This window comes from Macrotis lagotis, chromosome 5 (assembly GCF_037893015.1).
Source record: "Macrotis lagotis isolate mMagLag1 chromosome 5, bilby.v1.9.chrom.fasta, whole genome shotgun sequence".
Lineage (NCBI taxonomy): Eukaryota > Metazoa > Chordata > Mammalia > Peramelemorphia > Peramelidae > Macrotis > Macrotis lagotis.
Genome location: NC_133662.1, coordinates 192,289,697 through 192,316,484, shown reverse-complemented (window position 1 = coordinate 192,316,484; position 26,788 = coordinate 192,289,697). Strand labels below are relative to the sequence as shown.

General features: G+C 35.6%; 1 protein-coding gene across 14 annotated transcripts in view; it reads right to left on the bottom strand.

The window, feature by feature from the left end:
- Positions 1-26,788, bottom strand: part of CCDC18 (coiled-coil domain containing 18) — a 120,330-nt gene that overhangs the window by 7,450 nt on the left and 86,092 nt on the right. For 12 of the 14 annotated variants that reach the window (XM_074188178.1, XM_074188170.1, XM_074188171.1 and 9 more), the window contains 5 exons: positions 25,465-25,608; positions 20,398-20,601; positions 19,069-19,206; positions 16,774-16,974; positions 2,413-2,874 (listed from right to left, as the gene is read on the bottom strand). In XM_074188178.1, the coding sequence (XP_074044279.1) occupies positions 2,413-2,874; positions 16,774-16,974; positions 19,069-19,206; positions 20,398-20,601; positions 25,465-25,608 (1,149 nt within the window). Of the gene's footprint in view, positions 1-2,412; positions 2,875-16,773; positions 16,975-19,068; positions 19,207-20,365; positions 20,602-25,464; positions 25,609-26,788 lie in introns of those variants that run through there. The other 2 variants (XM_074188177.1, XM_074188182.1) reach the window with 2 other exon arrangements.

The window sequence follows — 26,788 nt, the reverse complement described above, 5'->3', positions numbered from 1 at the left end:
TAGGAAATCATGAGCGGGTAGACTTCAGAAAAACCTGGAAAGACTCGCATGAACAGATGCTGAATGAAGTCAGTAGAACCAGGGAAACACTGTACAAAGTGACAGCAAAGTTGTGAGATGATCAACTATGATAGAGGAAGCTCCTCTAAGCAGTTCAGGATCAAGGAAAATTCTAAAAGACTTTAGATGGAAAATGCCAGCCACAAATATATACATAATCTGAATGCAGATCAAAGCATATTTTTTCACTTTTCAAAACTTGTTTTATATTTTTCTTTTTCTCATAGATTTTTCCCTTTAGTTTTGATTCTTCTTTCACATGACTGATGTGAAAATAGGTTAAACATGATTGCTAAACATGACTGTAGAACCCATTATCATTTTACTCACAGTCATGGGGGAGGGTGGAGGGAAGAGAGGGGGTAGAAAAATATGGAACTCAAAAATTAACAAAAAAAATTGAATATTGAAAACTATTTTTGCATGTAATTGAAAAAATAAAATAAAATGATATTTAACACCCCACACTTAAAGCAGAGACACAAAGAGTAAATAAAGGTAAGCAAGTCTATTATTACTTCTGTTGAAGTAGTTAAAAAAAAGCAACTAACCATGATCTCACACCAAGTAAAACTAGACCTAATTAAAAGGGATAAGCAGGGAAACTACATCTTGTTAAAAGGAATCACAGATAACTAAACATACATGCAACAAAAATAATATATAAAAATTGCTAAATAAAAACTTAAATTAGTTATAACAGCAAATAGTAAAACTATACACTTTCCCCTAGATAAATCTAGGGGAATAAAACTAGATAAATCTGATAAAAAAATAAACAAGAAATAAGATGAATAAATTTTACAAAAGTTTGATATAAGACTTCTAGCGAAAACTAAAAGAGACTAGTAGAAAGGAATATACTTTTTTTCTCAATAGTACATAGAACCTATACAAAAAATTGACCATGTATTTACTAACCTCACAATGAACAGCTAGATGGAGCAGTAGATAGAACATCGACCCTGGAGTCAGGAGGACCTGAGTTCAGATCTGGTCTCAGATACTTAATAATTACCTAGCTGTGCGACCTTGGGAAAGTCACAACCATATTGCCTTGCAAAAACCAAAAAAAATTTTTTTAATTAAAAATTAAAAACCTCACAAATGAGTGCAATACAGCAGAAATATTAACTGTGTCATTTTCAAATAATAATGCAATAAATTATTCAGAAAAGGGCTATGGGAAAACAGATTAAAATTAATTAATCCTAAAGAATGAGTGGGTCAAAGAAGAAACCACAGAAACAATAATTTCACCAAAGAGAGTAGCAACCATGAGACAAAATACCAAAATTTATGAGATGCAGGCAAAGCAGTACTTAGGGAAAAATTTCTAAATTCTCACATCAACAAAACAGAGAAAGAATACATCATGAATTGGGCATACAACTGGAAAGCTAAGAATCATGACTCTTCAAATCAACTCTTCAAAAGTCAGTAACAAGGGGTGACTAGGTGACGTAGTGGATAGAGCACCGGCCCTGGAGTCAGGAGTGCCTGGGTTCAAATCCGACCTCAGACACGTAATAATTACCTAGCTGTGTGGCCTTGGGCAAGTCACGTAACCCCAATGCCTTGCTTAAAAAAAAAGTCAGTAAGAATAATTTGTTCTGATGCCCACAGCTCAGCTGTATAAAGAAGATGTAAATGATTCACTTCAGAACCTACTGAGTCTTTCTGTCTTTCCCTCTCTGTTGAGTTTCACCCTTTCATTTTTTTTTTAAGTTTTTGCAAGGCAAATGGGTTTACGTGGCTTGCCCAAGGCCACACAGCTAGGTAATTAGTAAGTGTCTGAGACCGGATTTGAACCCAGGTACTCCTGATTCCAGGGCTGGTGCTTTATACACTGCACCACCTAGCCACCCCCACTGTGCCACCTAGCCACCCCTCACCCTTTCATTTTTCTTCTGTATCTTTGCCATCTTCTTAACTTTTCCCTGTGGAACTGAAGTGTATTTTTAAGATTTTTCTATACTTACTTAATAAAATTGTATATTTCCTGTTCTTAAAATTAAAAGAAAACAAATGATTCATATTTCTCTAGCCAAAAAAACCCTGTTTTTCTTTGTGCAGCCTTTAATTTTTTCCTGTGTATCATCTTCCCTCCATAGAAAAGACTACCACCCTGTTTAAAAATGGTCATTATTTTAGTTTTTTTGATTAAATTCCCTATTATAAAAGAAAAAAAATTCCTCATTACTCTTCAAATATGAGTTTTGCTCCCAAATATTAAATTTAAGTAAAATGCAAAAGGAGTTTTCATAGTACAAAAATTTCTATCAGGAAATATTTTCCCCAATACAGAAAATATCAACTACTAGACATATATTCTTCACATATGCATAATACCTGATTTCTACCAAATGCTGATACAGAAGACTTTTTTGAAAGTCTCACTTCTTTGTTTATGTATTTTAGCATTCCACTAAGAGTAGTGAAATCATTACTTTGAGAAGCTTCATCATCATATGCCACTGCGTTGAACACATCTGAGGGAGTATAAAGTACATCTTTTTTATTTTCTTCTCCTGGTGGTAAAGGATTTTGAATGAGTACTTGCTTTAGATCCTCTAAGAGCTCTTCAGAAAGATCTTCATTGTCATCAGTCTTAAAACTTAGGTCACTGGCACTAATAGAGCGACGCAATTTTTTAGATTTAAAAAGTGATGGCTGAGGTTGTTTGAAAGGTGCTGCATCTTGAATATTATACATAATTTCAGTAGGAGACAAAAGCGGGACTGGTAGATACTTGAAGCCTTCGGTCCTTTCACGTCCAGAAAGTTTGGCTTGCAACCTAGTTACCTCTGATTCCTACATAAAAATAAGAAACTTAGTCATTCATTTATCATGAATTTCAGATCTGGAAAGAAATCAGTTCAACCCTTCATCCAGTGTGGCATTACTTTCAACAGATAGCCCTAAAAAAGATTTCACTGCACTGAAGTAAACCATTCCGTTTCAGACTGCTCTGAGGATTCATTTATCATTTAAGTCCTTCATTAATCTGGACCATTCTTAGCTATCTAGTTTTTTTTTTTTACATCTTATTCCCTCCCTTCACATACTCAGTGATTAACAGTGACAATGGTCTCATTAATGTTCCTCAAATAAAACACTTTATTTCTTGATTTCATGTCTTTTCTTTTGAGAAAGCAAGAAAAACAAAATGTAATGAAAATATTTAGTTAAAATAATTACCATATTAATCAAATGCCCTAGACCCTCAAATTAAAATATGCTTCAATCTGAACTCTGAGTCTGTCACTTCTCTATTAAGAGGTGGATAATAAACATGCTTTATTATGAATCTCCTCTGGAACTGTAGTTGGTTCTATTGTGCTGATTAGAGTTCCTAAGTCTTTCATAGTTAAGCATGGTTGTTAATGCATAAATTGTTCCCATAGTACCACTGACTTTACTCTGGATCAGTTCAGACTGACTTTCTCAGGATTTTTCTAAAACCATCCCCTCTAGCAATTCTTATAGCACAATAGTCTCTTATAAAATTATAATATCCATATACCAAAACTTGTTCATTCTCCAACTGATAGCATCTCTTATATTTACAATTATTTGTCATTATGAAAAGAGCTGCTATAATATTTTTGTATATATGATTCCTTTTCCTTTTTTTCCAATTTCTTTGGGGTATATAGTAGTAGTATTAACTGAATCAAAAGAGATTCCATGAATTTTCAATTTCTCAGTCTTGGAATTCTCTGATCATCTCTGCTTCCTGGTTTCCTTCAAGTAGCAACTAAAGTTTCATTTTCTACAAGAAGCCTTTCCTAGACCCCCCTTCATCAGAAAGGGACCTGGGACCCTTTCTCCAGTTTAATTTTTATGTATTCATTTATTTATAAACTAAAATTGTCTTCCCCATTAGATTGTGAACAGCTAGATGGTACAATGGGTAGAGCACCAGCCCCAAAGTCAGGGGTCAGAGGTCAAATTCAGCCTCAGGAACTTACGAGCTGTGTGACCTATAGAAAGTCACTTAAACCTGACTGCCTCAGATCCAGGGGCATCTCCAGTCCTGTGTCCATATCTGGCCACTGGACCCAAATGACTCTGGAGGAGAAAGTGAGGCTGGTGACTTAGCACAGCCTCCCTCACTCAAATCCAATTCACATATATGTTATGGCATCACCTCCCTGATGTTACTGCCTTCTCCAAGAAGGAAGGACAAAACATTATCTAATCATCATCATCATGTTTGTGAATTCCTTATGGAAGGGATTATCTTTGTCTTTGTTTGAATCCCCAGTATTTACTTAAGTGTCTGGCATATAGCAGGCTTAAGAAATGCTTATAGTGGGCAGCTAGGTGGCTCAGGGGATAGAGCACTGGCCCTGTAGTCAGGAGGACCTGAGTTCAAATCTTCACTCAGACACTTAATAATTGCCAAGCTGTGTGGCCTTGGACAAATCACTTAACCCCATTGCCTTAAATAAAATTTAAAAAAAAAGAAATGATTGTAGATTTGACTTTTAGTTACTTAGGACAAATCTGTTTTCAGTTTTTTCAATAATTTGTTTTGTCCTAGAATTAATGTTAGAATTAATTCCTATTTAGTACTGAAGGACTTGCCCTGTGGTTTCATTAGTATGGGAAAATCCTGAGTGAGGGAATTCTCTACCAAGTTAGGCTGGCATCTTCTCTGTGACTGCCTGGAACAATGAGTCTGGATGGAGTTAAGGTTGGTCTTGAAGCCAGGTTTTCCTGGCTCCAAAGCCCTGTTATTTGAGGCAGCTTTCAGGTTCTTCCTGATTGAGTAGGCTATCAATAGCAAATCATGTTTATATTACTATTCCCTCTTATTTCCAAAATTTACCCTCCTAGGCAACACACAGCTAAGCAGAAGATCCTTGAGAAAATATTTACACTACCTCATTCAACCCAAGGGAAAGTAAGATCAAACAATTAATTTTATATTTACAGACACTACTTTTATATAAATGAATAGCCTGGAATGCATTAACACTGATTCTCTCTCCTTCAGAACTTCTAAAAGAGATTAAATTAGGTAGCATTGCCTTCCCAATTATCATGCTTTTATTAACAGAAATTATTGTGAATAGAAATTCAGTGAAACTGAGAGGAAGAGCTATGAGAAAAAAATTATTTCGTAAATCAATATGGTATTGTGAAATCTTCCATTTTCATTAGTTTTCTGAAATTTAGCACACAAAAAGTATGAGCCAAATATATTTTTTTCTGTGCTTCTTTCTCTTTGCCTATATACATCCCCCCTTTCAATATCTTTATAATTTATCTAAATTCAGATTACTTGTACATGGATACTTATGGTACCAGTTTTCTCCATGGCAAATTTTTCCTTCATGTTAGTAAAGTAGGCAATAAAATCATTTGCTGACTTTAGACAGGTAGACAAAGGGTTTGTCCAGAAGTGCTTAATTACAATGTTTCCAACCCAATGGAAAGTACAAAAGAAAAATACAGAGAATCTGTATTTATCTTGTGCTGATTCATTTTATAGTATCATTTATTTGGCATAGTTGTAGCATGTGCTGTTTTAAATAACACAGTTTTACTGTTAACTTTTTAATTCATAGGGTTCTTTTGGTAGAGAACTAAAATATATTGCATACATTTCTGCTAGAAGTACAAGTAATGTGGAACATAACATAACTATTTCTTGATGACCAAGGGTCATGATTAGGAATAGCACTTCCTGAGCTAAAAAATTTCTCATGAGTCAAGAAAAAGCTTTTACAATGGAGTGGAATGGGGGAAGGCAAGGGGTAATGAGTGAGCCTTCATTCTCATCAGAAATGGCTCAGAGAAGAAATAACATACACTTTATAGGGTATAGAAATCTATTTTACCCTAGAGAAAAATGAGAAGAGAGGGATGGGATGAGGGGGAATGGGGGGGGGGAATAGGTGACAGAAGAGAGAGATTGTGGGAGAGGGTACTCAGATTCAGCACACTTTTGGACAGGGCCAGGATGAAAGGAGAGAGAGAACAGAATGAGAGTGGGGAAGAATAGAGGGGAGGGAAATATAGCTAGTAATAGAAACTGTGGGAAAAATATATATTTTTTTAGGTTTTTGCAAGGCAGATGGGGTTAAATGGCTTGCCCAAAGCCACACAGCTAGGTAATTATTAAGTGTCTGAGGTCGAATTTGAACCCAGGCACTCCTGACTCCAGGGCCGGTGCTTTATCCACTGTGCCACCTAGCTGCCCCTGGGAAAAATATTGAAGCAATTTCTCTGGTGGACTTATGATCAAGAAGGTGACTCACCCCAGAGACAGAGCCATTGGAATTTGAACATAGACTGAAGTACATTTTTTTTCTCTCTCTTACTATTCTTGAAGTTTCTCATCTTCTTGCGGGGGGAGGGGGGGTTTATGTTTACTCTTATAACAAAATTATTGTAATAATATAAAATAAATAAACCAAAATCATACTTAAGAAAATTAGCTTAGCATATAATGGAAAATAAATAGATAAAAAATAAAAAGGGAAAAAATATTGAAGCATTTTTTAAAATGGAGGTGACTGAGCTCTAGAAAAAGTAGTGAATCTTAGGTAACAAACACCATTACCATATAAAGATACTAACATCCTCTTCAGATTCTTTTTTGTCTGAATACTATGCTTATATATGGGAGGGGTGTGTGTGTGTGTGTGGTATCAGTAAAATAATGAGACCAATTTTTTAAAAAAGACAAGCATAAAAAATTTTAAGAGAATTTGAATTCCAAATATGCAGTGTGCTTCAAATTAGACTTCTTGGAAGGTGAAATTTTTTTCCCCTAATATTATTATTATGTTAACAAAACATTTTAAAATTATATAAACATTTTTGAAGCTCATTTTTTAGTTATCAATATATTTTTTCTTCTAATAAATATTTTATTCATTTTTCCAACTATGAAAAAAAAGGACTAACACTTCTTATATGGTGCTGTAATCCAGGGATACCTTCGAAGGTCTTAAAGATGGCTAGGTGAGTCTTCTCATTCTCTCCCTGCCTTTTACTTTTCAAATGGGATCTTCTTCATTTACTCCCATGTGACCATTTCTATGCCTGGTGTTCTTTTCTCTAAGTAGTAGTTGACTTCCATTCTTCTCTTGATGCTTTGCTCTTGTGCCTCTCTCCTCCCTGGTTTCTAGACTTGTCTGTATCAATTAAAAAACTCTTTTCTTCATATTTTCTTTTTTTAAAATATTTATTCTCATTTTGTACAAATAATTTTTTTATACATTAATAAAATATTCTTGTTTAAGAGTAAACAAAATACCCCCTCCCCCCCAAAATATAGACTCTCTTGAGTGATAAAGTAAAGGGGAGAGAAAAAAATTAAAATTAAAAAAATAATAGTAATAATTGTAGGTATGGCCAGGTGGCACAATGGATGGAGCACCAGCCCTGGAGCCAGGAGCACCTGAGCCCATATCCGGCCCCATACACCCAACAATCACCCAGCTGTGTGACATGCAAGCCACCCCAACCCCACTGCCCTGCAAAAAACAAAAAAGGAAAAAAAAAGACCCAAAATAAAATAAAATAGTAATAATAGTAGGGGTGGCTGGGTGGCGGACAGAGCACTGGCCCTTGAGCCAGGAACACCTGGGTCCAAATCCGGCCTCAGCCACCCAATGATCACCCTGCTATGTGGCCCCAGGCAGGCCACCCAGCCCCATTTGCCCTGCACCGCCCCCCCAAAAAACAATAATAATAAAAAATGTGCTTCAGTCTGTGTTCCAACACCACCAACTCTGTTGCGGGTGGATCACATTCTTTATGGTAAGTCAATCACAAAAGTTATTTCCAAGTTTTTCCACTGTTGCCATTGCTGATTGCAACTCCCTCCTTTCGTATTTCTCCACTACCATGTACTATATTTTCTCTCTCCTTTCACTCTGACTCTGCTGTAGGGTTGCTGAGTGGTGCAGCAGACAGATCCCTGGCCCTGGACCAAGAGGCCCCAAGCCCCCATACCACCCCTTAGGCCCAGCATCCACCTGGCCCTATGGTCCAGGACAGGCCTTCTAATCCCAGCCCCTTGCAAGAAGTAAAAAAGAAAATGTGTTATATCTGACCACTCTCCCCCGCATGGTCCATCCTCTCCTCCATCACTTGTATCTCTCCCCTTCCCCTTCCCCCCCGCTCCTTCTTACTCTAGATGTCTATTCTCCATTGAGTATATATGCTGTTTCCTCTCCTAGCCACCTCTAGTGAGAGCAAAGGTTCCCTCATTCCCCCTTGCCTTCCCCCTTCCATATCATTGCAATAGCTCATTGTAATAAAGAAAAATCTTATTATATGAAATATCTTGGCCTATGCCCCCCTCTCCTTTTTCTTTCTCCCATTACATTTCCCTTTTTTCTATTGACTCCATTTTTACACCATATTTTATCTTCGAATTCAGCTTTCTCCTATGCTTCAACTATAAAAGCTCCCTCTACCTGCTCTATTAACTGAGAAGGTTCATATGAGTATTATTAGAGTCATTTTTCTATGCAGGAATACATGCAGTTCATCATCATCATTAAGTCCCTCCTATTTTCCCCTTCTTCTCCACTTCTATGCTTCGCCTGAGTCCTGCATCTGAAGATCAAACCTTCTGTTCAGCTCTGGCCATTCCAACAGGAACATTTGAAATTCCCCTGTTTCATTGAAAGTGAATCTTTTTCCCTGGAAGAGGACATTCAGCCTTGCTGGGTAGTTCATTCTTGGCTGCATTCTAAGCTCTTTTGCCTTCCGGTATATTATATTCCAAGCCCTATGAGCTTTCAATATAGTTGCTGCTAAGTCCTGTGTGATCCTGACTGCAGTTCCACGATATTTGAACTGTGTCCTTCTGGCTGCTTGTAATATTTTCTCTTTGACTTGGGAGTTCTGGAACTTGGCTATAATATTCCTGGGGGTTGGTTTTTTGGATCTCTTTCTCAGGGGGATCGGTGGATTCTCTCCATTTCTATTTTGCCCTCTGCTTCTAGAATATGAGGGCAATTTTCCTGTAGTAATTCTTTAAAAATGATGTCAAGGTTCTTTTCCTGATCATGACTTTCAGGTATTCCAATAATTTTTAAATTATCTTTCCTAAGTCTGTTTTCCATATCAGTTGTTTTTTCAATGAGATATTTCATATTTTCTTCTAATTTTTCATTTTTTGGGTTTTGAAGTATTGATTCCTGATTTCTGGTAAATTTATCAATCTCCCTGAATTCTGTTCTTTGTCTGAAGGATTGTTCTCCTCAGAGAGTTTTCTTATCTCTTTTTCCATCTGGCCAATTTTGCTTTTTAAAGCATTCTTCTCCTCAAATAACATTTTGAACTGTTTTATCCATTTGACTTAAGCTGGTTCTGAGCATGCTATTTTCTTCAGCATTTTTTTGCATTTCCTTGACTAAGCTGCTGACTTCATTTTCATGTTTTTCCTGCATCTCTCTCATTTCTTTTCCCAGTTGTTCTTCTAACTCCCTCATTTGATTTTCAAAGTCTTTTTTGAGCTCTGTCATAGCCTGAGCCCAATTTCTGTTTTTTCTTGGAGTCTTTAGATGCAGGAGCTTGTGCTTCCTCATCTTCAGACTGAGTGTTTTGATTCTTCTTAGGCTCACATGCAAAATATTTCTCAATGATGTTCCTCTTGTTTCTCTGCTTGCTCATTTTCCCAGCCTAAGCCTGTTTTGGGGGTGCTTCCTGAGATTTTGGGACACTCCTACAAGGATCTCAGTGTGTGAGGCTCTGTCCTGCCTCCTGGTCTGTGAATGACCATTAAGCGGCCCCCTCTGCCACGGGGCCAAGGTGGGGGGGCCCTGCTGTTCTATGGGGGGCCCTAGACTGCAATCAGGATCTGAATGTAGTCAGAGCCCCAGAGTCCTGTTCCAGGGGCAGAGGACAGAGCTTGGCAGTCTCTTCACTCCCCTCCCTAAGGTTCAGGGTGTTCATGCCCTAGGGCTCCTGCTTACTGGCTCTGCCTGCTTCTGTTTTCTGGGTCTGGACTGCCTTGGCCATGCTGATAGCTGTGTGCCCTGAGGGCTGGGATTCTTGTGCTCACTCTGGCAGAGGTTCCCCCCACCACTGTTCCCCCAAGTTGTGCCTGGTGCTCCCTGGAGTGTAGATCAGGAAACTCCCCTGCTGCTGTGAGCCAGCTCCCCGAGCCCTGGGGCTGCCTCCTGGAGGCTGAACTTCTTTTGCTCTGGGCTGCCCCTCCAACCCTGGGGAGCAGAGCTTTTCTGCTCTTTTCCAGGTTACCTTGAGTAGGAGAACTGCCTCACTGGATCCCTCTGTGGGTTCTGTCTCTCGAAAATTTAGTTAGGGTCCTTAATTTATAAGTTTTATGAGAAAGCGCCTAAGAGATGATCTTCTGTTGTTGCCATCTTGGCTCTGCCCCCCCCCCCCAGATTTTTCTCATTGAGCAATTCTCATGTCTTTTGTCATTTTCATGACCTTAGGATTTTTCCCTACCATTTCTATCTTTCATAAATACAAAGTGTTTTTGTTTACTTGTCTGGTCTATTCTGAACAGTCAAGAATGCCAAATATCTGAATATTTGATAGGTGGAATCTTATATTGTACTTACCCCAACATGACTTGAGGAAACAGGATAAGTTTTAGGAAATAAAATAGGATGAAAGAAAGTCAGACAACCTAGCACTACTTTCTGTCAGTCCTTTATATTTTAAGCAAAACAACAAGGCCATGTTGTAAATTCTCAGAACATGGTCATAATTCAATAATAGTACAAAAATGTGTTCAGAAAAGCTTCCATTAGTGTTCAATACAGAGAGAACCACATCAATTTTTCTTATTTTTTCCAATTATATGTAAAGATAGTTTTCAACATTCATGTTTGTAAACTTTTCTCCCTCCCACATTTCACTTCTCCTCTCTAAGATAGCAAGTAATCTGTATAGGTTACATATGCACAATCAAGTTAAACTTATTTACATATTAAGTCATACTGTGAAATAAGAATCAGAACAAAAGGGGGAAACAACAAGAAAGGAAAAACAAAAAAAAAATCTTAGTTTGCTTTGATGTGCCTTCAGACTCCATATTTCTTTCTCTGGATGTGAATGGCATTTTCTATCAATAGTCATTTAGAATTGTCTTTCATTACTGCATTGTTGAAAAGAGCTAAGTCTATCATAGCTGATCATCACACTGTGTTGCTGTTACTATGCAAATGTTCCTTTAGTCCAACTCTCTTCATTCATTTACAATTCATGAATCTTTCTAGGCTTTTCTGAAATCCATCTGATGATGATCATTTCTTTTTTTCCAATGACATGCAAAGATAATTTCAACATTTTCTTGCAAGCTTTTGGGTTCCACATTTTTCTACTCCCTCTTCATGGCAGCAAATAATCTGATATCCTATGCATGTTTGTTGAACATATTTTCATGTGAGGCATGTTGTAAAAGAAGAATTAGAACCAAGGGGGGGGGGGGAGATCATGAGAAAAAAATAACATTAAAAATAAGTTTTACAAAATGACCATAACATGCTTTGCTCTGAATTCATAATTTTTCTCTGGATACAGATGGCATTTTCCATAACAAGTCTCTCAAAATTGACCTTGATCACTGAACTACTGAGAGGAGTTGCACCCATCTTAGTAGATTATCTCCCAGTGTTGTTCTATATAGTCAGTGTTCTTCTGACTCTGCTCACTTCATTCAGCAACAGTTCAAGCAATTCTTCACAGGTTTTTCTAAAGTCGTTCCATTTATTCTTTCTTATAGAACAATAGTATTCCTATAGTTATATTCAAATATCATAACTTGTTTTGATGAGCATTCCCTCAATTTCCAATTCTTTGCCACTATAAAAAGCTGCTCATCATTTCTTATAGCATAATGATATTCCATTTATATACCACAATGGTGTTCAGTCATTCCCCAATTGATGGACATCCCCTCAAATTCCAATTCTTTGCCACCACAAAAAGAACTGCTATAAATAAATTCTTATAAATATCTCAGTTCTCTGTCTTTATCAGAAACACTAGCTGTAAAAATTGTTTCCCAGCTTTCTGCTTTCCTTCTAATCTTAGTTGCATTTGTTTTGTTTGTGCAAAAACTTTTCAAGTGAATGTAATCAGAATTATTCATCTTGCATTTCATAATGTTCTCTATATATTATTTAGTCAAAAATTCTCTTCTCCATAGATCTGACAGGTAAATGATTCCTTGCTCTCCTAACTGGCTTATGGTATCACATTTTATGTCTAAATCTAAGTGTGAAATATTGGTCTATACCCAGTTTCTGCCTTACTGTTTTCCCAGCAGTTATTGTCAAATACTTAGTTCTTATCCCAGAAGCTGGAGTCTTTGGGTTTATCAAATAATAGATTACTATAGTTATTCACTACTGTGCTTTGTGAGTTTAACCTATTCCACTGATTCACCACTCTACTTCTTAACCAGAACAAAATACTATTGATAACTACTATATAGTTTTAGATCTGGTATAAGCTAAGCCACCTTCCTTAACATTTTTAAAATTAATTAACCTTGAGATTCTTGAGTTTTTGTTCTTCTAGATGATTTTTAAATTATTTTTTCCAGCTCAGAAAAATTTTTGGTAGCTTGACTGGCATAGTACAGATTAAGTAGATTAATTTTGGTAGAATTGTCATTTTTATTATATTAGCTTGGCCTACTCATGAATAATTGATATTTTTCCAGTTGTTTAGATCTGATTTTAGTTGTATGAAAAGTTATAATTGTATTCATATAGTTACTGAGTTTGTCTTGGCAGCTAGACTCCCTAATATTTTATACTGTCTACAGTTATTTTGAGTGGAATTTCTCTATCTCTTGCTATGGCCTTGTTGTTAATATATAAAAATGCTGATGATTTATGTGGGTTCATTTTTTTATCCTGCAACTTCTCTAGTTAATTGTGTCTAGTTAATTGTTTTTTTATCCTGCAAATTCTTTAGTTAATTGTTTCAAGTAGGTTTTTAGTTGATGCTCTAGGATTCTCTGAGCATACCATCATATGCAAAGAGTAAGAGTTTTGTTTCTTCATTGTCTATTCTAATTATTTCATTTTTCTTCTCTTATTGCTAAAGCTAACATTTCTAATACAATACTGAATAATAGTAGTGATAATGGGCATCTATTCTTCATTACATATAGTGTTTGCTGATAGTTTTAGAGAAATTCTGCTTATCATTTTAAGGAAAACTCCATTTATTCCTATGCTCTCTAATGTTTTTAATAGGAATGGGGAAGCTTTTTTGTCAAAAGTTTTCTCATAATTACCTAGTTGTGTAGCCTTGGGCAAGTCACTTAACCCCATTTGCCTTGCAAAAACCTTAAAAAAAAAGTTTTTTCAGCATCTATGAAATAATTATATGATTTCTTTAGTTTTGCTACTGATATGGCCAATTACACCGATTGCTTTTCTAATATTGAACTAGCCCTGTATTCTTGGTATAAATTCCTAGTCATGGTATCTTATTACTGATAACAAACTGCTGTAATTTCTTTGCTAATATTTTAAAGTTTTTGCATCAATATTCATCAGGGAAATTGATCTATAATTTTCTTTTTCAGTTTTGGCCCTTCCTGGTTTAGGTACTGGAACCAATTCGTATCATAAAAGGAATTTGGTAGAATTCCTTCACTGACTGTTTTTCCAAATAGTTTATGTTGTATTGGAGTTAATTGCTTGGTAGAATTCAGTTGTAATCTATCTGGCTCTGAAGATGTTTTCTTAGGGAGTTCATAAATAGCTTGTTCGATTTCTTTTTCTATAATGGGGATAAGTATTTGATTTCATCTTCCGTTAATCTGGAAAATTTATATTTTTGTAAACATCTATCCATTCCATTTAGATTTATTGGAATTATTGGTTTATATGGCACTTATTGTATACATAATTTCCTCTTCATTGATGATGCTCATTTTTGATGCTGGTAATTTGGTTTTCTTTGTTTTTTTTTAAATTAAATTAACCAAAGGTTTATCTATTTTGTTCACCTCTTTCATAAAGCCAATGCTTAGCTCTATGGTTTTCTTACTCTCAATTTTATTAGTCTCTCCTTTGACTTTCAGAATTTCTAATTGTGGATTTTAATTTGTTCATTTCTAGCTTTTTTAGATGCATGCCCAATTCATTGATGTCCTCTTTATTTGATTCAAGTAAATATTTAAGAGATATAAAATTTCCCCTAAGAACTGCTTTGGCTGCATCCCATAAGTTTTTGTATGTTATCACATTACTGTCATTTCCTTGGATAAAATTATTATTTCTAAGATTTGTTGTCTGATCCACTCATTCTTTAGCATTAGGTTATTATTAGGTTTCCAATTAATTTTTAGTCTTCCTGTGGTCCCTTATTACATGTAATTTTTATTGCATCATAATCTGAAAAGGATGCATTTAATAGTTCTGCCTTTCTGCATCTGATGTGTGGTTTTTTATGCTCTAATACATTGGTCATTTTTTTTTAATAGGTGCCATTACCACTAAGAAAAAGGTATATATTCCTTTCAATCCCTATTCAGTCTTTTCCAGAGATGTATCATATCTAACTTTTCTAAAATTCTATTTACCTTAACTTCTTTCTTGTTTATTTTGTAGTTAGAATTATCTAATTCTGAGATGAACGATGAATGTTGAGGTCTCCTCCCCCACTAGTTTTTTTGGGGTTTTTTGCAAGGCAATGGGGTTAAGTGACTTGACGAAGGTCACACAGCTAGGTAATTGTTAAGTGTCTGAGGCTGGATTTGAACTTAGATCCTCCTGAATTCTCCAGGGCTGGTGTTCTTTCCACTGTGTCACCTAGTGTCCTATAAGTATAGTTTTGCTTTCAATTTTTCCCTGTATCTCATTCAACTTCTCTAAGTATTTGGATGCTATACCACTTGGTGCATTTGTTTATTATTGATATTACTTCATTGTCTATGGTTAACTTTTAGCAAGAGGTAATTTTCTTCTTTATCTCTTTTAATTAGATCTATTTTTGCCTTTGTTTTATCTGAGATCAGGACTGCTACCTCTGCTTTATTTTTTTTATAACTTCAGTGAAGAGTACTGTATCCTGTTGCAGCCTTTTGCCTTTACTGTGTGTGCCTTTACACCACTTCAACTTCATTTCCTACATATTGTAGGATTCTGCTTTTTTATGTTTAATGGGAGTGTTCATTCCGTTTACATTCACAGTCATGATAACTAACTCTGTATTTCCTTCCATCCTATTTTTCCCCAGTTATATTTCTCTTGTTTTTCATCCTCTCTTCTCATCAGTGTTTTGCTTTTGACCACCTTCTCCTTCAATCTGCTCTCTCTTCTATTGGCACCTCCCATTTTCTTTCCCCTTTCTCTTCCTACTTCTGCCCTCAGTTCTATTAGGACCTTCTGTCATTTTCTTTCCCCTTTCCCCTCAAATTTCCCTGTAGAGTAAGAAAAAATTTCTAAATCCAATTGGGAGTGTATGTTAATCCCTCTTCCAACCAAATCAGTAAGAGTAAGATTCAATCAATGCTCATCTCCCTCCCTTCTTTCCCTCTACCATATAATAAGTCCTTTATGCCTCTTAAGGTGATGTGATTTAATCTATTTTGCCTCCCCCTGTATTCTCCCAGTACAATTTTTCTTTTTCTTTTCTTTTTTTACCGTCACAGATATTTCCCAAAGATACTCCAAGATATCTTGGAAAAACTGGTTTTTTTTTAGTTCTGTTGCTCCAGAATCTGTTTCATGGCTTGATTCAATGTTGTCTCCAAGGAAAACTGGGGAAAAATTCCTGGCTTCTCTCCACCACCTTGACTTTACCTCCTTCTAATATTTTTAAAAGCAGTCTTCTTAGCAGGGTTTTTGGATTTTCAATAGCTTTACATACCTCTGCATGTAAAATTCGTATTTTTTAAAAAAGAGCTTCCTGATTTTGTATAAACAGTCAATTCATACTTTTCTTTCTTAGGCCTTAATGAACAAATTTAGCATATATACCAGCAGCTCTATGTACTAATATTGATTTCTAATTCCCAAAACTTTAGGAGAGAAAAATAAATAAGAGTGAATTCCTGTATCTATATTTTTAATGATGACATATTAGTTGACATATTACTCAAATTTGGTAATACGTAATGAAGCTTTATGATTTTTCAACAGTTTAACAATATTTATTCTGAAATATTTTCCTGGCTTTTTATTGGCATCAAAAGAAAAACAATATGAACTCTAAAGTAGGTAGACTAAGATAACGTGAATTTATACTTAAAATTCAGAAAACATTTTCCTGGTTGTAGTATGAAAGAATATACCATATTAATAAACTCAATATATCACTACCTAAATTGGGTGTTTTTTTCTTAAATAAACAACTAATCGCATCACACTCTTTGTGGTTGTTCAGTTGTTTCAGTTCCGTATGACTCTTTGTGACTCCATTTGGAATTTTCTTGGTAAAGATAGAGGGGTAGTTTGCCTAAGCAAATAAAATTAAGTTAATTTGCCTGGGCTCAGTTAGTTAAGTATCTGAGACCAGATTTGAATGCAGGAAGATGAGTGAAAGATAAGACATGGCATTCTATCCACTAAGGGCACTTTTATCTACCACACCATGCTGTGTAGATGCTCTTATCAGGGTCTTTATTCCAGCAAAATGTAAAAGAGACATATATGATTAGTGGGTTAAAATTTTAAATATAAGAAATATATTTCTTTAAAGTAAGAGCTTTAAGTTTTTTATACTTTATATTCCACTTACTTTAACAAGCAATGCTTCATTGGCAGCTTGAATCATTTCATTCTTGTCCTGCACTTGTTTATGCAGACTGCTTAATGTACCCTGAGTCTCTTCTAATTCATGTTTTGTCTTCTCTAACTGAATATTAAGTTGGTGAACTGAAGATTTCTGGCAGTCTGAAGATAACTTCCACTTTGAACGATTCTCTCGATGTGTTAGCATCTAAGTATTTTAGGATAAAAGAAAGTATCATAGATTTTATTTGATTTGATTCTTTCTTAATACTACTTAATTTAAACATATGAACAATATAAACACCTAGCTCTTTTATGGCTAGAAATCTCTTCTCACAAACCTTATTTGCAAAGTTGCATTTATGTGAGTGGGTTGTTTTGAAATCTGCATTGTCCAGTATCAGTATCTAGAGATTGTTACTCTTTTTTTTTTTAGGTTTTTTTTTTTCTAGGCAATGGGGTTAAGTGGCTTGCCCAAGGCCACACAGCTAGGTAATTATTAAGTGTCTGAGACTGGATTTGAACCCAGGTACTCCTGACTCCAGGGCCGGTGCTTTATCCACTGCTCCACCTAGCCACACTGATTGTTACTCTTTTTTCTCTGCACTATTTACTGCATTATCACCTTTCTTTCATTTTTATGCTGAACCAGTCAAATTAACCATCAATGCCCACCCAAAGAGAAAAACTATTTTAAAAATGGGATATAGACAAATAAGATAATACTACTAGGGACAAGTTTTACATTAGGTATGCAATTATTTCAGAAAAATATTTGAGGTTTCCTGTAAAAAATGTAATATACAACAAGATAGTTAAGGAAAAAAAATAGAACAAACAGAACCTAAAAAAAAACATAGAGGGCATTACCAAGCATGCAGAATGAATGGGTTATTAGAGTTGGGTATTTAATTGATTATAAGTTTTATGATAACTAGAGCAAAAGAAAACACATTAGTTTGCAGAGACAAAATAGTTTTTTGAACTAAATTAAAGAGGAATTTATTGTACAGGATCTTTGTATAAGAGATACTACATTAATATGGTAAATAATACTTTCAGCTACAATATTATATGAGATAAACATTGTTCAAACAAAAAATACTTTTTTATCAATCCTCTATAAAAGCAGAACACATAATGCATAGTAACTGCATTCCCTAGGAACATTGAGATAACTGATCACATATACAAGTATAGGATTTGGAAAATCTATTTGAAAAAGCATTTCTAAAGGCCCTGCTATTGTGCCAGGTACTATGCTAGGCAATGATAGCAGGGAGAGAATACCTGTAGAAGGGATAGTTACTGTCTCTATGGGATTGTCTAAAATTGCAGCTTTCAAAGGTGTTAAAAATCTGGACTTACACTCTTGTTTGACATAAGACCATTTTATGACCATTTAAGATTGGTTTTCTCTGATTTTCACTGACTGAAAATGCAAGGACTCATCACAGACCCATTGTCACCCTGACTGGTATAGAAGCTCTGATCAGCTGTTTCTAGTCTGGTCCAGGTGTTCACTTTTTGCAGACTAGTGGTCCCCTGGTTTCCGAGGGTTTGCCATTTTAATGGCAAATTTAGGGCAGATCCCTGAACTAGCCTAGGCCACTGAAGTTCAGTCTTCCAAGCTTCAAGTGATTTGCCAGTCTCAACCTTCCTTGGTAGCAAGAATTGCAGATATGCATAAACTAGAATTTCAGCAATTAATTAATCAATAACCACTTTATTCAGTCTCTGCTATTTGGATCTTTCTCCACATTGACTTGGTGACCTTTTCAGCTCCCAAGAGCTTCATTATCATTTCCATGCAGATGACTACCATCTCTAGTCTCTCTCCTGGGCTCCAGAGCTAATGGCCCACTAGACATATTAAATGGGATGTCCCATGGGCATTTCCAATACATATCCAAAACAAAATTTTTTTTCCCCTGAAAACCCACCCCTCTTCTAAACGCATCTGAACTTCTTTTCTGTCAAGGGCACACATCATCATCCCTTCTTCCATCAAGTTCACAGCATCAGTGTCATCCCAATCTCCTCATTCTCCCTCATTTCAAAGATCTAGTTATATGTCTTCTCCTCTCCACTTATATAAGTCACTCTCTATGCCAGGTCCTGAAGACTTGGCAGGGATGTCTTAACTATCTATCTCTTATCCCTGGCACTTATCATAATGCCTGGCACATACATAATAGGTGCTTAATAAATAAATGCTTATAGACTGATCTTAGCAAAAGACTAAGACATAATCCAATTATATACAGGATTACTGAGTTTTACTGAATTTGGGTTTCTTTACCTCTAGATGATAAGCTTCTTTTAGTGATTCTATTTCTGATAATAGTTTCTTTACTTCTGCTTGCAATCTTGCTTCCATTTGGGTTTCACGTACTTGTGAAGCTCCTAGTTCTTCAGCCAAATGGTTTGCATGTGCTTCCTTCAAAACATACATTGAATACAAGGCATCTCTGTTATTTTCTTTATATTTTTATTAAATCTATACTAATTCAGCAAATGAATTGCAAAATGAGTATTTAATGATTGGCTACTTTATAAAAGGCATTGTATTAGGCACTGGGGAAGATGCACAGACTAGACTGCTTGACTACAAGGTACTCAAAATCTAGTGTTAATAATACATCTTCTTGACTTGGTCTTTCCTAATTTGAAGATGGATATGATAAAAGTCAAATATTCAACTAGATATGAAATGTTTATAGCAATAGTAAAATGCATTACAGTGAGGAAATAACAGAAATAATACTATAAGATCAGTACATGAAGAAAATTAGTCCTTGTTGAAGTTAATAAAAACATTTAATTATTTAATTATATTATAGACTAAAGATTTTTTTTATTTCTAATTTTTTTTTTGTTTTTGTTTTTTGCAAGGCTATGGGGGTTAAGTGACTTGCCCAAGGTCACATAGCTAGGTGATTATTAAGTGTCTGAGGCCAGTTTGAACTCAGGTCCTCCTGACTCTAGGGCCGGTGCTCTATTCATTGTGCCACCTAGCTGCCCCAACTAAAGACTTTTTATTTCAGAATACAAAAACCAAACGGACAAATGCCTGTAACTACTCCTATGTCTTTGTATAATACCTACATTATAATGGCACTTTTTGACACTAATATCGACTGGGGTTAAATAAGATATCAACCATCTTTCCAGAAAATTTTCTTTTTACTCAGGAGTACAAAAATACAATATCAAATAACTATCATATCTATTTCTATATATCTATATTACTTACTTATACTGTTTGTAAATGTGTAGTCAGGCTGAAAATGTATACAGTATGCATGCTTTCAATCAACTCAGTCAACATTCTGACCCAAAAATATTTAATTGATGCCTCAATTGAATTAATATTTAATCAAAGTAGGGGTCAAAGGAGTTGATCAATTATCATCTCTAACAAGTAAATGGAAGGCTATTTCCAGTAGTCCTAACAAATTTATTTCCCTTTTAAATTTTAAAAAGTTGTACCAAATTTACTTAAATAGTATGTAATTTATTGCACAAATCTAGGTTAATAATGCAGTCAATTATTAAAACTTTCATAAATCTGAAAAAAGATGTCATAAATTACTAACTTTAATAAAAGAAAAATGTTTTAAACAGAAACCTTCTCTCTAGAAATTTGTTTTGTTTCTTTTAGCTCATTTGTGAGTCTCTCAGCTTCTCTCTGGGCTTGGATTTGATGCCGGCGGGTCTCCAACAGCTCCTGCTGAGTTTGTTTCATCTGCTCCTCCGCTAACCTCATCTGCTGGCGTAGATCCAAAGCTTCTTTGTATTGGGCTGCAATGCACTGTTCTTGCTCTTTCACAAGCTGAAAGGTGGAAATCATTCTTAGGTTTTGTGCAAGGGATAAAATATTCCAGTTCAGCTATTAGGACCCTGAGTAAATGTCTTACTAACAACTAGCATTTACAAAGCTAAATACATTATCTCACTTAATCCTCACAACCTTGTGAGGCACTAGTGTTATTTCTATTGGACAGATGAGGAAAATAAGGATTAGAGGGGTCAGGTATGACTTATAAATCAGTAAATGAGGCAAGACTTGACTTTCTGACTTCCTAACTGAAGGTCCAGCATCACTGTGCTATCTTAATGGAATCATCAATCTTTTTAGGTTTTGGTTTCTTAATTTTTAAGAGACTTTGGACTCTTACATTTCAAAGGGTCCAAGGATCTTTCAGTAGAGTGAGCACCAGCCCTAGAGTTAGGAGAATCTCAGACACTTGAGTCATAGCTCTGATTGCTTTATATCCAGGGTCATCTCCAGTCCAAATTCCTATCTGGCTACTGGACTCAGATGGCTCCAGAAGATGTGAGGTTGCTGACTTAACCCAGCCCCTCCCTCAATCCAATCCAATTCCTGTGCTTGTCATGATATCGCCTCCTTAATGTAATGGATCATCCTTGAGAACAAAGGATAATCATCAAGGTTGCCATTACAGATCTTAATATCTGCACACTGAGAGATGATTCCTTAAGTTAATTAGGTTCTAAATAAGATAAAAATATATTCTTTTAAGACTGCAATAAACAAAAGGTTAAGACTTAAGTTTTATTGCAGGCTTAAAAGAATATATTTCTCTCTGCTGGGATCCAGGGCACATGTAAAATGGCTTGACCCTGGCAAGAAGAAGAGCTACCTCATTATCAGAGACTGGAAGAAAGGAGACAGAGAGTAGTAGCTGATATCAAGGGATTTTGACATGAAGAGAAGAGGGAGCTACCTAGATCCTCAGCTGAAAGGGGAAAGGAGATATGTGGGAGGCTTGACAAAAGGAGGCTTAAAACAGCTTCTGTGAAGTGAGATACAGGATTAATTAAGGTGGATGAAAGGATTACTTTAAAATCAAGACAATTCAGTTGAAATTTGTTAACATGAATTTATAGTGTGATTGTGAATCTTTCTCCAGATCCTTGCCAGAGCTAAAATTTGGCTTATAGGATAAAGAAATGAGTGACTAGAATGTAGAAAAACAACAGAATTGAAATTGGAAAGGAAAGAAAATCAGAGAATTAGTAGCAATGGTCTAAGAAAGTACTGAGGAATAAAGAAGGGATTACAGAAAGTGATGAGAGCAGTATCCCAGTGAGGCCCAGGAAGAGATTAATGATAGAAGATTAAAGTCAGATATAAAATATCAGATTTTTATCCAGGAAACAGAATTCTTTTTTTTATTTTATTTTTCTGTTCATGATTTATTTTTATATTATTACAATAATTTTGTTATAAGAGTAAACATAAACCCCCCTCCCCACCAAGAAGATGAGAAACCTCAAGAATAGTGAGAGAGAAAAAAAATGTACTTCAGACTGTGTTCAAATTCCAATGGCTCTGTCTCTGGCCACCCCAATGAGTTGCCTTCTTGATTATAAGTCCACCAGAAAAGTTGCTTCAATATTTTTCCCACAGTTGCTATTACTAGCTGTATTTCCCGTCCATTCTAATCCTCCCCACTCTTATTTATTCTATTCTCTCTCTTCTTTCATCTTGGCCCTGTCCAAAAGTGTGTTGAATATGAGTACCCTCTCCCACAATTTTCCCTCTCTTCTATCACCTATTTCCCCCTTCCCTCCCCCAATTACCCCTCATCCCATCCCTTTCTTCTCATTTTTCTCTAGGGTAAGATAGATTTCTCTACCCTATTTAGTGTGTATTTTAGTTCCTCTCTGAGCCATTTCCTGATGAGAATGAAGGCTCACTCATTACCCCTTGCCTACCTCCCCCATTCCGCTCTATTGTAAAAGCTTTTTCTTGACTCATGATAAATTTCTTAGCTCAGGAAGTGCTATTCCTAATTATGACACTTGGTCATCAAGAAATAGTCATGTTCAGTTTTGGTTGTTTCAATAGGAAAGTTTGAAAGTCCCATTTCATTGAAAGTCCATCTTTTCCCAGCAGCTAGGTGGTGCAATGGATAGAGTACTGGCCCTGGAGTCAAGAGTACCTGAGTTCAAATCTGGCCTCAGACACTTAATAATTACCTAGCTGTGTGGCCTTGGCAAGCCACTTAGCCCCATTTGCCTTGTAAAAACTTAAAAAAAAAAGTCCATCTTTTCCCTTGAAAGAGGATGTTCAGTTTTGCTGAGTAGTTGATTCTCGGTTGTAAACCAAGATCTTTTGCCTTCTGGAATATCATATTCCAATCCCTACGAGCCCTTATTGGAGATGCTGCCAGATCTTGTCTAATCCTGACTATGGAGCCTCAGTAGTTGAATTGTTTGCTTCTGGCAACTTCCAGAATTTTCTCTTTGATTTGGGAGTTTTGGAATTTGGCTATAATATTCCTTGAAGCTTTTCTTTTGGGATCCCTTTCAGGAGGTGATAGACGAATTCCTTCAATTTCTGTTTTATCCTCTGCTTCTAGGATCTCAGGGCAATTTTGCTGTATTATTTCTTGAAAAATTAAGTCTAGGCTCTTTTCCTGGTAGTGGTTTTCAGATACCCCAATAATTTTCAAATTATTTCTTCTGGATCTGTTTTCAAGGTTGGTTTTTTTCCCCAATGAGATTTCACATTTTCTTCTAATTTTTGGCTTTTTTGGAAGAGTTTTATTTCTTCCTTATTTCTTGTAAAGTCATCAGCTTCCTTTAGTTCCATTCTGCATTTGAAGGAGTTATTTTTAATCTCCTTTTCCAGCTGGCCAATTTTGCTTTATAAGGCATTTTCTTCCTCTTTTGCCTTTTGTTTTGCTTTTTTCCATTTGATCTAAACTTTTAAGTTTTTGCAAGGCAATGGGGTTAAGTGGCTTGCCCAAGGCCACACAGGTAGGTAATTATTGTGTCTGAGGTTGGATTTGAACTTCAGGTACTCCTGACTCCAAGGCCTGTGCTCTATCCACTGCATTACCTAGCCGCCCCAACATATCATTTTCTTCATTTTTTTTTTGTATTTATTTCACCAAGCTGTTGATTTGGTTTTCATGATTTTTCTGCATTGCTCTCATTTCTTCTCCCAATTTTTCTTCCACCTCCCTTAATTGCTTTTCAAAGTCTTTTTTGAACTCATTCATAGTCTGAGCCCATTTTCCTATTTCTCTTGGAGGTTTTGGATATGGAAGCTTTGATTTTGTCATCATCTGAGTAAGTGTTTTGATCTTCCATGGGACTAAAGTAATTCTCTATGGTCAGATTCTTCTTTTTCTGTTGTTTTCTCATTTCCTTTGCCCAAGACTAATTTACAGCACTTCCAAGGCTTTGGGTTTTTTTCTTTTTTGGACACCCGACTGGGACCTTTATTCCTCCAAGGTCTTATGCTCTCTTGCCTGTGCTTTGATATGTATATGACTACAGTACTATCCTCTGCCCTGGAGCTGTAAGGAGGAGCCCTGCTGGGCTATCTTAGTATGGAAGCCTAAACTGCAACCTGGATCTGAGTGTGGGCAAGCAGCAGAGTCCTGCCCCGCCAGGGAGAGCAGATATAATTCTGCTTCTTCCCCTGGCCCCCTTACGGTCTGTGGGCTGTGCTCTGGAGATGCAGTCTGGTTTCTCCTGATTCTCGCTGCAGGTTCTGCAGCTGGTGCTCTTCACCTCACACTCATTCTGGTCTAGCAGAATTCTCTCCCAGCCCCTTCAAGCCATTTCTGGGTTGCACTGCGACCAGGGCTTTTTCCAGCTCCTAGTCCTGGTGAAACACACCTTTCTTGTGAAACTTCTAAGTTATCTTAGACTGGGAAAGTGTATCACTCAGTCTTTCTGTGGGTTCTGCCCCTCTAAATTTTGGCTAGAGTCATAATTTGACGGCTTTTTTGGAGTTCCCTGGATAAGGGGTTCCCGGGAAATGCTGCCTTCATACTGCCATCTTGGCTCTGCCCCAGGAAACAGAATTCTTATGAATAATAGTGACATGAAGGGTGACCATCCCTGTTTGTGGAAGAAGTGTGTTGAAGGTTATGGGATTTAGGAAGACTGAGAAGCTGGGAGATCAGGGAACTGGAGGGAACAACAAAGTAAAATTAAAATTAAAGAACAGAAATGGTGGTTGAAATGAAACTAACTTATGGAAATGGAAAGGTCATTTCAATTAAAATTAAAATTCATATGATAGAAATACCTTCATCATTCAACAAATCATTTATTTTCTGGATGCCAACTATGTATAAAGCACTGTGCTACTGGAATAAATATAACCTAATTTTTATGTTGGATTAGTTTGTATCAGTACTGTTAAGTCTCCAAATAAAACCTCTCAAAGGTTAAGTATTAACACCTATTCAATTCTTCTTTAGCAACAGCTAGAGGAATGCCACACACACACATCCACAGATTCAACTAACATAATGACAGTAAATTAAAAACCAGGGACACACTTAACTGTGTATCTCCTGCACCCACTCTAAACAAAACAACCTTCTAAACAAGATTAAAAAAAGAAGCTGATTTTTCCACTTAGAAAAATTAATCACAGTATCCTTTTAAAAATGACTTTCATCCATGTGCTTTGAAAACTTGGTTCAATATCCAATTGTTTTTAAGCACATACAGTATGTAAAACAAGCTATATAGTACAAACTATCTATGGAATAAGTATTGTTTAAATGGGAGTATATTATTTCTTTAAAACTGAGAAAATAACATGAAATTTCACTCTTTCACAATACAAGGTAAGTAACTAAACAAAGAGATCAGTTTTCATTCCTGGTTTGGGGGGGGAGAATCATTCATCATAACTTACATTCTCAATCTCTGTTATTTTCTGCTGTTTTCTTTCTGTTTCCTTTTTCAATTGACTAATCTCTTGTTCATTTTGTAGTACTTCAAATTCTTTTTCTCGAAGTTGGTCTTTACTATTTTGTAAATCTTCTTCTAAGACATCTATCTAAGATTAATATGATAGATCTTAATTGTTATGTTTGTACACTGAGAGGCAATTCCTTAAGATAACTAGGATTTAAATAAGATAGAAATATAGTATTCTCTTAAACCTACAAAATCTTTAAAATTATTAAAATAAAATGTTGACTTAAAATCTCTATAAACTATCTTGTTATTTAGCACTATTAAATTTTTTTTAAAAAGGAAAAACTCATACTTATGGAAGTAACAAAACCATGTCATGAACATTTACATAAAAATTATTAAATACTAATGAATATTTCCTTTTATTGGCAAAATAATTAAACTTTTATTAGTTTTGTTTCCAGAACAAATTGTGGACATCTTTTCTTTTATATTTGATCCACATAAAGAAATTTACAAACCTATGTCTTTTATCTAAACTATAAAACTTAATCTGAAAAATAACCTCTAGAACACTCAGAAACTCCATTCCTCACTATGTTCTTGTTATGTCAATTTCATCAAGTCCTGTGTTTCAGGATTATTTTTATGGGAATGATTCCTAAATCACTCTGTATTTCCATCTATGTCCATTTTCTGAGTTACAGACCTTTATTTCCAACTCTACATACTGAATGTTCCATGGTACCCCAAAACTAATACAGCTAAAACAAATTCTTCAAATTTCCCATGTTTCTCTTTCTGACTTTCTGCTTCCACTAATGGTGACAACATTCTTCTATCACCCAGATCTGAAACTCTGAACTTATCTTCAATTTTTCTTCCTTCTCCAGTCCCTAAAGTTTATCAGTTATTAAACTCTAGTGATTAAATTTCTAAAATGACTCTCAGTTCTGTCATCTCATGTCCATTCCACCCTTCTAATTTAGGCCTTCATTAGGCTTTCTTTAATTACTTAAATATATTCCTGACTCGTTAATTCATCTCCATTCTGGTCTCAATCCAATCTGACCTTTACACATTATTACAAGTTTAAACTTTTTACCATACAATTCTGATTATATCAGTTCTCTGCCAAAAATTCTCCAAAAAATAGTTTAAAAAGAGTTTCTGTACAATTAAAAAATTATTTCTGGTCATGTTTCTTTTTTTTTTAACATAAAAGATGTTATAAAGTTCTCATACAGTTTTAATATGGAAGCATTTTTCAACTCCAGTTACAATTTTTTCAAACCAGTTTTTGCATTTTTGGAGTAACA